The sequence below is a fragment of the Dendrobates tinctorius genome, unplaced genomic scaffold (assembly GCF_039654945.1).
Source record: "Dendrobates tinctorius isolate UK_male_01 unplaced genomic scaffold, ASM3965494v1 ptg000152l, whole genome shotgun sequence".
NCBI classification, from domain to species: Eukaryota; Metazoa; Chordata; class Amphibia; order Anura; family Dendrobatidae; genus Dendrobates; species Dendrobates tinctorius.
Genome location: NW_027361819.1, coordinates 1,157,319 through 1,174,577, shown reverse-complemented (window position 1 = coordinate 1,174,577; position 17,259 = coordinate 1,157,319). Strand labels below are relative to the sequence as shown.

The 17,259-nt window shown below is 41.6% G+C and overlaps 1 protein-coding gene across 1 annotated transcript in view; it reads left to right on the top strand.

The window, feature by feature from the left end:
- The window catches only part of LOC141050668 (uncharacterized), a 60,279-nt gene that overhangs the window by 36,786 nt on the left and 6,234 nt on the right, over positions 1–17,259 (top strand). Inside the window, exon 2 of the mRNA XM_073547269.1 lies at positions 9,623–10,456. Coding sequence (XP_073403370.1) covers positions 9,638–10,456 — 819 coding nt within the window. The 5' untranslated portion in view covers positions 9,623–9,637. The remainder of the gene's footprint in view (positions 1–9,622; positions 10,457–17,259) is intronic.

The window sequence follows — 17,259 nt, the reverse complement described above, 5'->3', positions numbered from 1 at the left end:
TTGTACATAGCGGCAGTATTATAGTAGTTATATTCTTGTACATAGGGGGCAGTATTATAGTAGTTATATTCTTGTACATAGGGGCAGTATTATAGTAGTTATATTCTTGTACATAGGAGCAGTATTATAGTACTTATAATCTTGTACATAGGATCAGTATTATAGTAGTTATATTCTTGTATATAGGGGCAGTATTATAGTAGTTATATTCTTGTACATAGGGGGCAGTATTATAGTAGTTGTATTCTTGCACATAGGGACAGTATTATAGTAGTTATATTCCTGTACATAGGGAGCAGTATTATAGTAGTTATATTTTTGTATACAGGGGCAGTATTATAGTAGCTATATTCTTGTACATATGGGGCAGTATTATAGAAGTTATATTCTTGTACATAGGGAGCAGTATTATAGTAGTTATATTCTTGTATATAGGGGCAGTATTATAGTAGCTATATTCTTGTACATAGGAGCAGTATTACAGTAGTTATATTCTTGTACATAGGGGGCAGTGTTATAGTAGTTATATTCTTGTATATAGGGGAAGTATTATAGTAGTTATATTCTTGTACATAGGAGCAGTATTATAGCAGTTATATTCTTGTACATAGGGAGCAGTATTATAGTAGTTACTGTTCATTCTTGTATATAGGGGCAGTATTATAGTAGTTATATTGTTGTACATAGGAGCAGTATTATAGTAGTTATATTCTTGTACATAGAGGGCAGTATTATAGTAGTTATATTCCTGTACATAGGGGACAGTATTATAGTAGTTATATTCCTGTACATAGGAGCAGTATTATAGGAGTTATATTCTTGTACATAGGGGCAGTATTTTAGTAGTTATATTCTTGTACATAGGGGCAGTATTATAGTAGTTATATTCTTATACATAGGAGCAGTATTATAGCAGTTATATTGTTGTTCATAGGGAGCAGTATTATAGTAGTTATATTCTTGTACATAGGAGCAGTATTATAGTAGTTATATTCTTGTACATAGGAGCAGTATTATAGTAGTTATATTCTCGGACATAGGAGGCAGTATTATAGTAGTTATATTCATGTACATAGGAGCAGTATTATAGTAGTTATATTCTTGTACACAGGGGGCAGTATTATAGTAGTTATATTCTTGTACATAAGAGCAGTATTATAGTAGTTATATTCTTGTACATAGGGAGCAGAATTATAGTAGTTATATTCTTGTACATAGGGACAGTATTATAGTAGTTATTTTCCTGTACATAGGGAGCAGTATTATAGTAGTTATATTCTTGTATATAGGGGCAGTATTATAGTAGCTATATTCTTGTACATAGGGAACAGTATTATATTAGTTATATTCTTGTATATAGGGGCAGTTTATAGTAGCTATATTCTTGTACATAGGAGCAGTATTACAGTAGTTATATTCTTGTACATAGGGGCCAGTATTATAGTAGTTATATTCTTGTATATAGGGGAAGTATTATAGTAGTTATATTGTTGTACATAGGAGCAGTATTATAGTAGTTATATTCTTGTACATAGAGGGCAGTATTATAGTAGTTATCTTCCTGTACATAGGGGACAGTATTATAGTAGTTATATTCCTGGACATAGGAGCAGTATTATAGGAGTTATATTCTTGTACATAGGGGCAGTATTTTAGTAGTTATATTCTTGTACATAGGGGCAGTATTATAGTAGTTATATTCTTATACATAGGAGCAGTATTATAGCAGTTATATTGTTGTTCATAGGGAGCAGTATTATAGTAGTTATATTCTTGTACATAGGAGCAGTATTATAGTAGTTATATTCTTGTACATAGGAGCAGTATTATAGTAGTTATATTCTCGGACATAGGAGGCAGTATTATAGTAGTTATATTCATGTACATAGGAGCAGTATTATAGTAGTTATATTCTTGTACATAGGGGCAGTATTATAGTAGTTATATTCTTGTACACAGGGGGCAGTATTATAGTAGTTATATTCTTGTACATAAGAGCAGTATTATAGTAGTTATATTCTTGTACATAGGGAGCAGAATTATAGTAGTTATATTCTTGTACATAGGGACAGTATTATAGTAGTTATATTCCTGTACATAGGGAACAGTATTATATTAGTTATATTCTTGTATATAGGGGCAGTTTATAGTAGCTATATTCTTGTACATAGGAGCAGTATTACAGTAGTTATATTCTTGTACATAGGGGCCAGTATTATAGTAGTTATATTCTTGTATATAGGGGAAGTATTATAGTAGTTATATTCTTGTACATAGGAGCAGTATTATAGCAGTTATATTCTTGTACATAGGGAGCAGTATTATAGTAGTTACTGTTTATTCTTGTATATAGGGGCAGTATTATAGTAGTTATATTGTTGTACATAGGAGCAGTATTATAGTAGTTATATTCTTGTACATAGAGGGCAGTATTATAGTAGTTATATTCTTGTACATAGGGAGCAGTATTATAGCAGTTATATTCTTGTATATAGTGGCAGTGTTATAGTAGCTATATTCTTGTACATAGGAGCAGTATTATAGTAGTTATATTCCTGTACTTAGGGGGCTGTAATATAGTAGTTATATTCTTGTATATAGGGGCAGTATTATAGTAGTTATATTCTTGCACATAGGGGCAGTATTATAGTAGTTATATTCTTGTACATAGGGGCAGTATTATAGTAGTTATATTCTTGTACATAGGAGCAGTATTATAGTAGTTATATTCTTGTACATAGGAGCAGTATTATAGTAGTTATATTCTTGTATATAGGGGCAGTATTATAGTAGCTATATTCTTGTACATAGGGAGCAGTATTATATTAGTTATATTCTTGTATATAGGGGCAGTTTATAGTAGCTATATTCTTGTACATAGGAGCAGTATTACAGTAGTTATATTCTTGTACATAGGGGGCAGTATTATAGTAGTTATATTCTTGTATATAGGGGAAGTATTATAGTAGTTATATTCTTGTACATAGGAGCAGTATTATAGCAGTTATATTCTTGTACATAGGGAGCAGTATTATAGTAGTTACTGTTTATTCTTGTATATAGGGGCAGTATTATAGTAGTTATATTGTTGTACATAGGAGCAGTATTATAGTAGTTATATTCTTGTACATAGAGGGCAGTATTATAGTAGTTATATTCTTGTACATAGGGAGCAGTATTATAGTAGTTATATTCCTGTACTTAGGGGGCTGTAATATAGTAGTTATATTCTTGTATATAGTGGCAGTGTTATAGTAGCTATATTCTTGTACATAGGAGCAGTATTATAGTAGTTATATTCCTGTACTTAGGGGGCTGTAATATAGTAGTTATATTCTTGTATATAGGGGCAGTATTATAGTAGTTATATTGTTGTACATAGGAGCAGTATTATAGTAGTTATATTCTTGTATATAGTGGCAGTGTTATAGTAGCTATATTCTTGTACATAGGAGCAGTATTATAGTAGTTATATTCCTGTACTTAGGGGGCTGTAATATAGTAGTTATATTCTTGTATATAGGGGCAGTATTATAGTAGTTATATTCTTGCACATAGGGGCAGTATTATAGTAGTTATATTCTTGTACATAGGGGCTGTATTATAGTAGTTATATTCTTGTACATAGGAGCAGTATTATAGTAGTTATATTCTTGTACATAGGAGCAGTATTATAGTAGTTATATTCTTGTACATAGGAGCAGTATTATAGTAGTTATATTCTTGTACATAGGGAGAAGTATTATAGTAGTTATATTCTTGTACATAGCGGCAGTATTATAGTAATTATATTCTTGTAAATAGGGGCAGTATTATAGTAGTTATATTCTTGTACATAGGAGCAGTATTATAGTAGTTATAATCTTGTACATAGGATCAGTATTATAGTAGTTATATTCTTGTACATAGGGGGCAGTATTATAGTAGTTGTATTCTTGTACATAGGGACAGTATTATAGTAGTTATATTCCTGTACATAGGGAGCAGTATTATAGTAGTTATATTCTTGTATATAGGGGCAGTATTATAGTAGCTATATTCTTGTACATAGGGGGCAGTATTATAGTAGTTATATTCTTGTACATAGAGAGCAGTATTATAGTAGTTATATTCTTGTATATAGGGGCAGTATTATAGTAGCTATATTCTTGTACATAGTAGCAGTATTACAGTAGTTATATTCTTGTACATAGGGGGCAGCATTATAGTAGTTATATTCTTGTATATAGGGGCAGTATTATAGTAGTTATATTCTTGTACATAGGAGCAGTATTATAGTAGTTATATTCTTGTACATAGAGGGCAGTATTATAGTAGTTATATTCTTGTACATAGGGAGCAGTATTATAGTAGTTATATTCTTGTACATAGAGGGCAGTATTATAGCAGTTATATTCTTGTACATAATAATAAATAATAATAAATTTTATTTTTATAGCGCCGACATATTCCGCAGCACTTTACATTTCAGAGGGGATTTGTACAGACAATAGACATTACAGCATAACAATAATCACATACAGTAGATCATAACAGATACCAAGAGGAATGAGGGCCCTGCTCGCAAGCTTACAGTCTATGAGGAAAGAGGGAGACACGAAAGGTGGGTGGTAACAGTTGCCCTGATTGTATGGACCAGCCATAATGTTAAGTGTGTAACAGTACAGACACAGAGGGCTAATGGATGCATAAAGCATGTGGGAACATGATGCTGGGAACCTGGTTATGGTAAAACTTTTGGCTCTGCCACACAGGGATAGGTTAGGTTAAAGTGTTGAGGCGATAGGCCAGTCTGAATAAATGCGTTTTCAGGACACGCTTAAAATTGTGGGGATTGGGGACTAATCGTATTGACCTGGGAAGTGCATTCCAAAGAATTGGCGCGGCACGTGTAAAGTCTTGGAGACGGGAGTGGGAGGTTCTGACTATTGAGGATACTAACCACAGGTCATCAGCAGAACGGAGGGCGCGGGTAGGGTGGTATACTGAAACAAGGGAGGAGATGTAGGGTGGTGCTGAGCCATGGAGGGCTTTGTGGGTGAGGGTAATAAGTTTATACTGAATTCTGGAGTGGATGGGTAGCCAGTGTAATGACTGGCACAAGGTAGAGGCATCGGTGTAACGATTGGTGAGGAATATGATCCTGGCTGCAGCATTCAAGACAGATTGGAGAGGGGAGAGTTTGGTAAGAGGGAGACCGATTAGAAGAGAGTTACAATAGTCGAGACGAGAATGAATAAGAGAAACAGTAAGAGTTTTTGCAGAGTCAAAAGTAAGAAAAGGTTGAATTCTAGAAATGTTTTTGAGGTGCAGATGACAAGAGCGAGCCAGTGATCGAATGTGGGGGGCAAAGGAAAGCTCGGAATCAAGTATGACCCCAAGACAGCGGGCATGTTGCTGGGGAGTAATAGTGGAACCACACACGGAAATGGCAATGTCGGGTGTAGGTACATTAGTAGCGGGAGGAAACACAAGGAGTTCAGTCTTTGACAGGTTCAGTTTCAGATATAGTGAGGACATGATATTAGACACAGCGTTTAGACAATCGCCGGTGTTTTCTAGAAAGGCTGTCGTGATGTCAGGAGAAGAAGCGTATAATTGGGTGTCATCAGCATAGAGATGGTACTGGAAACCAAATCTACTGATTGTTTGACCAATAGGGGCAGTGTACAAGGAGAAGAGGAGGGGGCCTAGAACCGATCCTTGAGGAACCCCAACAGTAAGGGGAAGGTGAGAGGAGGAGGAACCGGCAAAAGAAACAGTAAAGGAGCGGTCGGAGAGATAGGAGGAGAACCAGGAGAGAACGGTGTCCTTGAGGCCAATGGAATGGAGCATAGTGAGGAGGAGCTGATGATCCACAGTGTCGAATGCTGCAGAGAGATCCAAGAGAATTAGCATGGAGTAATGACCATTTGATTTAGCTGTTAGCAGATCATTAGAGACTTTAGTGAGGGCAGTTTCAGTGGAGTGTAAAGAGCGGAAATCGGATTGGAGAGGGTCAAGAACAGAGTTTTCTGAGAGATAGCGGATAAGACGGGAGTGGACCAGGCGTTCCAGGAGTTTAGAGATGAAGGGAAGATTAGAGACAGGTCTATAGTTAGCGGCACAATTTTGGTCGAGGGATGGTTTTTTAAGTAGTGGATGTATGATGGCATGCTTAAATGAGGAGGGAAAAATACCAGAAGAGAGAGAGAGGTTAAATATTTTAGTTAGGTGAGGGGTGACAGCAGGGGAAAGGGACTGGAGGATATGTGACGGAAATGGGTCACTGGTGCAAGTAGTTGGGCGAGAAGATGCAAGGAGCCTGCTTACTTCTTCTTCTGTGACTGGTTCAAAATCAGAGAGTGAGTTAGATGCAGTGGGGGAGGGAGGACAGTGCATGGTATGAGGGGATTTGGAGATAATTTCCTGTCGGATCTGGTCAATTTTTTCTTTGAAGTAATTGGCCAGATCGTCATCTCGGAGCTCCGTGGTTGGGGCCTGTACTCTTGGATTGAGTAGAGAATGAAAAGTGTCAAAGAGACGTTTCGGGTTATTGGACAGTGAGATGATGAGGGTGTTGAAATAGGTTTGTTTGGAGAGGTGAAGGGCAGTGTTGTATGTTCTAAGCATAAACTTAAAATGGATGAAATCTTCGTGTAGATAGGATTTTCTCCACAGACGTTCGGCGCACCTGGAGCACCGCTGCAGTAAACGTGTTTGCACCGTGTGCCAGGGTTGTCGCCGTCTGCGTTGTGGTGTTCTATTTATAGGGGGTGCAAATTCATCCAGGGCACTTTGAGGTGTTTCATTGTAATGCTTCAATGCAGAATCAGGACATGAGAGGGAGGAGATAGGGGCCAATGAAGACTGCAAGTTCTTCATAAGTTTCTGGGTGTTAATGGCCTGTATGTTTCTATAAGTCTGGACAGTGGGGGTGACCTGAGCAGCCTGGCAGTTCTTTATAGAGAATGAAAGAAGATTGTGGTCAGAGAGCGGGAGAGGGGAGTTTGCAAAATCATCCACTGCACAAAGCCGAGAGAAGACCAAGTCGAGGGAGTTTCCGTCTTCATGCGTTGGAGAATTAGTAAGCTGCGAAAGGCCAAATGAGGAGGTTAGAGATAAAAGGTGAGTAGCAGATGGGGAGAGGGGAAGAGCAATGGGGATGTTGAAATCTCCCATGATGAGGGTAGGGATGTCACAGGAGAGAAAATGTGGAAGCCAAGTGGCAAAATGATCCAGGAACTGATGGGAGGGGCCGGGGGGACGATACACCACCGCCACTCGCATGGAGAAGGGGGTGTAGAGTCTGACGGCATGGACCTCAAAAGAAGGGAAGACAAGTGAGGGTACTTGAGGGATAACCTGAAAGGTACATTTTGGTGATAGGAGCAGACCAACGCCTCCACCAGCTCTATTGTCTGATCTTGGGGTATGAGAGAAGTGTAGCCCCCCGTATGAAAGAGCAGCAGCAGCGGTAGTGTCTGACTGCTGGATCCAGGTTTCAGTAAGAGCCAGGAGGTTAAGAGAATTAGAAAGGAAAAAGTCATGAATGAAGGAGAGTTTGTTACACACTGAGCGAGAATTCCAAAGTGCACAATTAAGAGAGACAGATGGCATGCAGGGAATATTAATAAGATTAGAGGGGTTTCTGAGTGTAGCAGTCGGGAGGTTTGACTTTCTATAACATGGGGGACCAGGGTTGGGAGCAATGTCTCCTGCAACTAGGAGAAGGAGGATAGAAAGAGTGAGCAGATGGTTAAGTGATTTGTGAGAGCGTCTCTGATGTTGAATGGTGGGACTGACTGGATCTGTGCAATTTAACAATGTGAAAAGAGCATGAGTGCTATACATAGGAGAGGAAAGGAGCGAGGGGCCGATATGGATGGAGTGTGGAGAGTTAATGCCAGGGCGGTGGATGTGTGTGAATGCAGCGGCCAGGATAAAAATTACACAAATGCATATGATATATATTTGTTGCACCCCAAATGTACAGGGAGTAGATGGATATAAACATAGAGGGCAATATTATAGTAGTTATATTCTTGTACATAGGGATCAGTATTATAGCAGTTATATTCTTGTATATAGTGGCAGTATTATAGTAGTTATATTCTTGTATATAGGGGCAGTATTATAGTAGTTATATTCTTGTACATAGGAGCAGTATTATAGTAGTTATATTCTTGTACATAGGGATCAGTATTATAGCAGTTATATTCTTGTATATAGTGGCAGTATTATAGCAGTTATATTCTTGTATATAGTGGCAGTGTTATAGTAGTTATATTCTTGTATATAGTGGCAGTGTTATAGTAGTTATATTCTTGTATATAGGGGCAGTATTATAGCAGTTATATTCTTGTACATAGAGGGCAGTATTATAGTAGTTATATTCTTGTACATAGGGAGCAGTATTATAGCAGTTATATTCTTGTATATAGTGGCAGTGTTATAGTAGTTATATTCTTGTACATAGGAGCAGTATTATAGTAGTTATATTCCTGTACTTAGGGGGCTGTAATATAGTAGTTATATTCTTGTATATAGGGGCAGTATTATAGTAGTTATATTCTTGTACATAGGGGCAGTATTATAGTAGTTATATTCTTGTACATAGGGAGCAGTATTATAGCAGTTATATTCTTGTATATAGTGGCAGTGTTATAGTAGTTATATTCTTGTACATAGGAGCAGTATTATAGTAGTTATATTCCTGTACTTAGGGGGCTGTAATATAGTAGTTATATTCTTGTATATAGGGGCAGTATTATAGTAGTTATATTCTTGTACATAGGAGCAGTATTATAGTAATTATATTCTTGTAAATAGGGGCAGTATTATAGTAGTTATATTCTTGTACATAGGAGCAGTATTATAGTAGTTATAATCTTGTACATAAGATCAGTATTATAGTAGTTATATTCTTGTATATAGGGGCAGTATTATAGTATTTATATTCTTGTACATAGGGGCAGTATTATAGTAGTTATATTCTTGTACATAGGAGCAGTATTATAGTAGTTATAATCTTGTACATAGGATCAGTATTATAGTAGTAATATTCTTGTATATAGGGGCAATATTATAGTAGTTAAATTCTTGTACATAGGAGCAGTATTATAGTAGTTATATTCTTGTACATAGGGGGCAGTATTATAGTAGTTATATTCTTGTACATAGGAGCAGTATTATAGTAGTTATATTCTTGTACATAGGGGGCAGTAATATAGTAGTTGTATTCTCGTACATAGGGGCAGTATTATAGTAGTTATATTCTTGTACATAGGGGGCAGTATTATAGTAGCTATATTCTTGTACATAGGAGCAGTATTATAGTAGTTATATTCTTGTACATAGGGGGCAGTATTATAGTAGTTGTATTCTTGTACATAGGGGCAGTATTATAGTAGTTGTATTCTCGTACATAGGGGCAGTGTTATAGTAGTTATATTTTTGTACATAGGGAGCAGCATTATAGTAGTTATATTCTTGTACATAGGGGCAGTGTTATAGTAGTTATATTCTTGTACATAGGAGCAGTATTATAGTAGTTATATTCTTGTACATAGGAGCAGTATTATAGTAGTTATATTTATTGTGTCTGGAATAGTAATAAATGTGTGGCTATATTATCTTACAGGACACTTGCCACACAATGGATCTGAATGCGTACTTCCAGAGGGTTAATTTGACAAATTCTGGACATCCTTCTCTCTCAGCATTACGAGAATTACACCGCCACCATGTACACTCTGTACCCACAGAAAGTCTCAGCATACACAGTGGAGAAAAAATTATCTTGGACTTTTCATGGATATACAACAAAATTGTAGTTAGACGACGAGGAGGATTCTGTTATGAGAACAATGGTCTTTTCTTGTGGGTGCTCCAACAACTGGGCTACCAAACACAGGTATTATCGTCAAAGGTGAGAAATAGAATAATTGGCATTTTTGGACCCCCATTTGACCACATAATATTGGTCGTTAACCTCGAGGGAAGAAGATGGCTTTGTGATGTTGGTTTTGGGGAATCAATTGTTGAACCATTTCCACTGGAAGCCGAGTGGGAAGAGGAACAGGACAGTGGTGTATATCGTTTACACGTAGAAGGAGATGAGTGGTACATGGAGAGGAAGGAAGAAAATGGCTGGAGAAGTCTCTATAAGTTCACCCTGGAGGAGAGGACATTTGAGGATTTCCGAGAAATGTGTGAATATCATCAAACGTCGCCCAGTTCTATATTTGTGCAAAAGTCCTTATGTTCCCTACAACTCCCACGAGCAAAACTGACGTATATAGGACGGCAACTTATCAGCACCGAGTACACCAAGGGCGGTGGAAGTGTGAAGACCACTCGAAAACTTACTGATGAGGAGATCCCAGGACTACTCAGAGATACATTTGGGATTGACCTGAGTGGAAAACTGATTATCAAAGATGAAGATATTGTAATACCAAAGACACATCAACTGGTAAGGCTCATTGTCACAGGGTCCTTCTCCGATACCACACAATCAACAGAGCGAGGGAAGTGTGAACAATCCCAAGACCTTTATTACAGGCAAAATTAGAAGGTCCATAAACAATCCACCACACTGAGGATACAATAGTCCAGAACAAGAATGTAGTCCAGTAACAGGATAAAATGTCCAAGGAGATGAGAGTCCAAAACTCTAGCATCCAGAGGATAAAATGGGTCCAAACGCTTCCTTCTCTCTGAGGTGCAGTCTTTTACACGATGCTCTCCACACAGGAACTGACTTGTCCATCTCCTGTCCTCCCCACCCCCTTCCTTGTGTCCAGAGGTAGTCAAACAGGTTGGGACGGTTTGCAGGCCTCCCAGAGGAGAACAAAGGAGCCTTGGGGATTAAGGAACTACAGGGGGTCATCAAGAGACTGATACAGTCAGGCTGTAGACTTAAAGTACTGTCACACTAAGGCCTCTTTCACACATCAGGTTTTCGCCGTCAGGCGCGATCCGGCGCTTTTGACAGAAACCGGATCCGGCGAAATGCAATGCCGGATCCGGTTTCCCCCCCATTGACTTGCATTTGCGCCGGATCGCGCCGGATGGCCATGCGTTTCATCCGGTTTTCGCCGGATCCGGCAATGTGTCGCGATCCGGCGTCTGGAAAAAACGGCTACTGTAACGTTTTTTGTCTCCGGCGAAAAAGCCGGACATGCCGGATCCGGCGCGTCCGGCTTTTTCACACAATGAAAGCCTATGAGCGCCGCAATGCGCCGGATCCGGTTTTTTGGTCTGAGCATGCTCAGTAGCTCTGCCCACAAGACATATATAAAAGCAAGACAGTGGGACCCACAGCCACACCCAACATGCCACCCAAGAAAGCAACCAAGCGCAGCAGGAGAAGGCAGGAGACCACTGCAGCACCATCAGCACCACAACCACCCCAAATGGAGCAGCAAATGCAACATGCTGAGGAGGGGAGGCCAGCAGCAGATGAGAGACGGTAATTATCAAATCCCCCATTCCTCCAAACTAGGGCTATTGAATATCAAGATATTCATTGGCCCTTTGTTTCTCTTTATTCAACAGCCGCCCAATAGATGCAGCAGCAGCAGCAGCAATGGCAGCAGCTGGAACACCACCCACAGGCATGGAGTGTGGCCACCAGGAAGACAGCACATCATCTTCTGGGAGCCCTCCCTCGCATCGTCAGCGTTTGACGGTAAGTTTTTATTTCCAAAATCCATCTTCTCTGTAATATATGTCTATTCATTGCCTTTTATTTCAAAACAGGATTCACAAGATGAAGAGGAGCTCCCAGAAGAAGAAGGAAGGGGTGGACAGACACCTGGAGTGGGCTCACAATTCGTAAGTTTTTTGCATCAAACGCAGAAACACAACATCACACTACACACAACACATAGAAAACAATGTTCTGCAGACCACACACAGCAAACAAATGCCTACATCCAAAGACATAACATTTTTTGTTTTCTTCTCTAGTCTTCCCAATCTGGTGCTCGGCCAAGAGGTCCTCGCAGTGCCTCCCAGGGTCGTCGGCGACAGCAACGCGGCGGTCACCAGCATGTAAGTATAAATATTTTTGCTTTGTTTTTTTGCACTTTTTATTTCATTTCTTTTGTGGAGGCTAATTATGTTATTTTTGTCTTTTTCTTTAACAGCCTTCACAGCGTGCTCCCGACTCTGACGGTGAGGATGGAGGGATTGATGTGGACCACCTCATCGATCTCGTCCGAGAAAGGGAGCCGCTCTGGAATATGGCTGACCGCCGCCACGCTGACCTTATCGTTACCCGACGACTCTGGGAGGAAATCTGTTCGCTCCTTGTGGGCCGCTGGGAGGACCTCGATGTTCGGGCCCAGATTACAGAGCGTAAGTATATACAGTACCGGTTGCTTGATGTAAACCAGTGTTTCCCGAACTCCAGTCCTCGTGGTCCCCACGGATCATGTGTTCAGGATTTCTATTTACTATGGAAATCCTGAAAACATGACCCCTGGGGACCATGAGGACTGGAGTTTGGGAAACACTGATGTTGTATACTAACCACTCCTTTCTCGTTTCAGGGAACAGAATTGTGAATCGGTGGCGGTCTGTGAGGGATCGTTTCAAGAAGGAGTTCAATAAAGAGATGCGGGCCCCGAGTGGATCTGGAGGACGCAGGAGCAAGTACAAGTACGCAGAAGCCCTGTCGTTCCTCCGGGAAACAATGCTCACCAGAAGGTAAATATTACACACCACATGTGAAAAAAATGTTAGATGTAACTTTTTTTTTTCAGCCAGGGCCATACCATGTCAGTATTTTAATTGTTTTTTTTTCTCTTTATTCCACAGCACGGTGAGCAGCACTCGGGAGCCTGCACGATTGGACCCTTCTGAGGCGATCCCTGAGGAGACCGGCACCGAGGGACACTTCGACCGCCCCGGTACATCTGCACCTTCCCAGCCTTCCCACACATTCGACCCATCTGTCCCATCCACCAGCACAGGAGCATCGTGGCCGCCTACATTACATGAAGCTGCTGGTGAGGAGATCGCTTTCCCTTTACCCCACCCTTCTGCCCCTGCCACCTCTAGTACACCTGCGGGTACTGGGCGGCAGCGGCAGAGGGGTCAGGAAAAGAGTTATGCGCAAGAGTTCTTGCATCTGAATGCATCTTTCCAGAACTGTCTAAAAGTCTTGTCAGAGCAAATCTCCGCAGGCTATCAGCAGATCAACTCCAGCATTCTGGAGGTGAAGACACTTCTGCAAACCATGCATTCAGAAGCAAGATCTTCGCCAAACCACACCTTTTTCAGGTCTGTTGTGGAGCGCATGGAAACGCTCTCTCCTGCCCAGCAGATGCATGTAATGCATTCATGCCACGCTGCTCTCCAGCAAGTTACCTCCCAACCTCCTCCTCCCACCACAGTAGTTCCTCCACCTGCACCCCCTCCAGCCACTTTCCATCCTCCCCCTCCTATTACATCTACACCCCCTCCAGCCACTTTCCATCCTCCCCCTCCTATTACATCTACACCCCCTCCAGCCACTTTCCATCCTCCCCCTCCTATTACATACCATCCACCTCCCCAGCACCATCCACCTCCCCAGCACCATCCACCTCCCCAGCACCAGCAACCTCCCCAGCACCAGCAACCTCCCCAGTACCAGCAACCTCCCCAGCACCATCCACCTCCCCAGCACCAGCAACCTCCCCAGCACCAGCAACCTCCCCAGTACCAGCAACCTCCCCAGTACCAGCAACCTCCCCAGTACCAGACATCTCCCCACTTCCAGCAACCTGCCCCGTACCAGACATCTCCCCACTTCCAGCAACCTGCCCCGTACCAGACATCTCCCCACTTCCAGCAACCTGCCCCGTACCAGACATCTCCCCACTTCCAGCAACCTGCCCCGTACCAAACTCCTTCCCCATACAACTTGCCATCAACATCATCTGCTCCTACAGTCCCTGCCCAACCCTCCACTCCACCACCCACCACCTCTTCTGCTTCCCACATGTCCACCCATTCTGTAGTTTTTTCCACACCTTCACCTCTAACTGTTCCTTCCCCACCACGATCCCAGTCCTCTCTCCACACACCCAGTGTCGAAGTGTCCCGCAGCCCCTACAGCAGTATTTCCACCACACACTACACAGATTTATAATGTGTGTATTTAAATAAAAATGATCAGTTTTATGGTTTCAGTTTTATAGTTTCAAAGTTTTATTAAACAAGTTTATTAAAATTTTTAAAAAGTTTACTAAAAAAAACATTTTTCAATAAAAGTTAAATTATTTTACACTGGTTGTCTGTCATTTCTTTCTGCGGCGAAAAAGGTTAAATACAGGGTATTTAAAAGGTGAAATGGTATTCAAAACTAGGTATATAACTGTGGGTAAATTTTAGCTTTTTGCCACAGTTGTGTTCCTGGTTGTGTTTGAAGCAAAGTATTTCACCTAAAAAGTTGTGTTTATTGTTGGTGATTTCCTAACAATGTACACAACTTTTGTTAAAAGGTGAAATACTTTGCATAAAACACAACCAGGTACACACCTGTGGCCTAAAGCTAAAAATAGTAAGACCATGACAAGATAGCCAACTTTGGTTGGCAAAGGTATATACTGTTGGTCCAGAAGGTACACAAGTTTGGTTAGGGCACAAATCTTTCACACTCTGTCATCCTGCCAGTGTACTCTGCCTTGAGGTGACATAAAGTATAGTGCAAAATTGTCCCTCATTACTGAAACCGTCACAGAACTTCTAGTGGTAATGTCATGGTAATCTTGCAAGGTGGTTTCTTCAGAGGTGTCCTCAATGGAAATGGGTTCCTTGCAGATAACAAAATTGTGGAGTACCACGCAAGCTTTGATCACCTCGTCCACAGTTTCTGTCTTGAGGTTGATCGCAGTCAATAGGACCCGCCATTTGGCTGTCAGAATACCAAAGGTACATTCAACCATTCTTCTTGCTCTTGTGAGGCGGTAATTAAAAATGCGTTTTGGTCTTGTCAATCCTCTGCTAGAGTACGGTTTCAAAAGGTGTTCTGACAGCTGGAAGGCTTCATCCCCTACATAGACAAATGGCATAGGTGGACCAGATGTTTGCGGCAGCGGTCTAGGTGGTGGGAACTGGAAGGTGTTTCCATACAGTTTACGCCCCATGGCAGACAGTTTGAAAACTTGAGAGTCATTGGAGCGGCCATAGGCCCCAATATCAACAGCAATAAATTTGTATTCCGCGTCAGCGATGGCCATGAGGACAATTGAAAAATATTTCTTGTAATTGAAATATTCCGATCCCGATCCAGCTGGCTTTACAATGCGGATATGTTTCCCGTCCACAGCGCCCAAGCAGTTTGGAAACTGACATATCTGTTGAAACTTGTCAGCAATTTCAATCCACCTCTCTGTTGTGGGCTCTGGTAAAAACTCTTCAGCTAAGGAGTCCCACAGTGCACGGCATGTGTACTTCACAATTCCAGATATGGGGGAAATCCCGAGTCTGTACTGGAAATGCAGTGACGAAAGGGATTCTCCAGTTGCAAGAAATCTGTGGGGAATTAAAAAACAATCAATTAGTTTTAAATCACAGCATTACATACCAAAACTGAGCTATAACACTTGGAGATACAAACTACCACCAACAAGATTGCAGTGAAAGTGTGCTCTGATGCGAGCATATCCAATAAATGTGGCTTACCTTAAAGTCACCATCAGACGCTCTGCGGGTGAAACAGAGAAGCGGCAATAGGTGTCTGCTTTTCTTATGAGGTGTGCAATGCGCTCCACCAAGTAATCAAAATTCTCCATTTTCATCCTAACATATCCAAAAAATGTATCCGGGTTTCGTCGAAGGTCCATGCAGAGTGTAGAATAGACCCCACGCGTCATTCTCTTGGCTGTGATGGGGTGGATCCACAAACGTCGTCTACGATGCCTGATGCGCTGCTGTCTTGCTCTCTCCTTCTCCAGAACAATCACCCTCAAACGATTCGCCTCCGCTATAAAATCCGCCAAATTCTTCAAAATATTTCCAATGACAACATCCATCTTCGCCAGTAACTTGCTCTTCTCTGCAACCTGCACTTTCTCCTCTACAACCTGTCAAAGAAGGGCTGTAGGAACACGCTATATATAGTTTTCCAGTAGCCAATCCCGTTCGGAAGGCCACAAGGGTCAATTTTAAAAACCGGATCCGGCGTAATCCGTCGAAAAACGGATAGAAAAACGGATGAACCGGATGAGACGGATCCGGTTTTGTCTGTCAAGAAAAAGACGGATCCGGCAGAAAACCGGATCCGTCACATCCGGTTTTACAAAACAGTTGCCGGATCCGGCGTTCCGGCACGACGCCGGATCGCGCCTGACGCCGAAAACCTGATGTGTGAAAGTAGCCTAAGCGATATCGCTAGCAATATCGCTATAACTTGTGACATTATAGCGATATTGCTAGCGATATCGCTGTGTCTGATACTTAATAACGACCCGCTCCCCCGCTGGTTATCGCTGATCGCGCAAAAACGTCCTGGACTGTTTCTCGTCGTCAGCTTCCTGCGGCTCTTCCTGTGGAGAGACGAGCAACGAGCGTGGAGCCTGGCGGGAGGACGTCAGGATCACCTAGTGTGACACGTAAGTAGCGACCCCCGTCCCCAGCGATGTCGCTGGTGAGATCTGCCTGTGTGGCAGCTCACTAGCGACCACTTAGCGATGTACCAGTGATCCTGACCGCGTCATATCGCTGGTCGGGATCGCTGGTACATCGCTAAGGCTGTGTGCACACGATGCAGATTTGCAGCGGATCCGCAGCGGTTTTTCCCGCGCAGAAACGTTGCATATCCGCATTGTGATGTACAGTAGCCTTAAAATCAATGAAAAAAAAACTGCTGTGCAGACGCTGCGGTTTTTTCCGCGCGGTTTTCCTGCAGTACAAAATCCGCAGCATGTTACTTCTTTTGTGCGGCTTTCCATCTCCCCTGTCACCAAATCCGCAGGGGGAAAACCGCAGTGGAAAACCGCACAAAAACCGCATGAAAAATGGAAGAAATCCGCAGGAAAAATGCAGGTCATTTGACCTGCGGATTTTTTCTATTCTGCGCGGACAAATCCGCAGGGCCAAAAAGTCCGTCTGCACTCAGCCTAAGTGTGACAGTACCTTTACAAGGCAACAAGAAAAATACTATGAAAATAAGTGAAATGGAAATATACACAAAATGATATCCACATAGCCTATCACACCATCACAACCTCTCCCCCCCCCATAATAAGTGAGCACGCCATGAGGTCTACACAGACCTCTGGC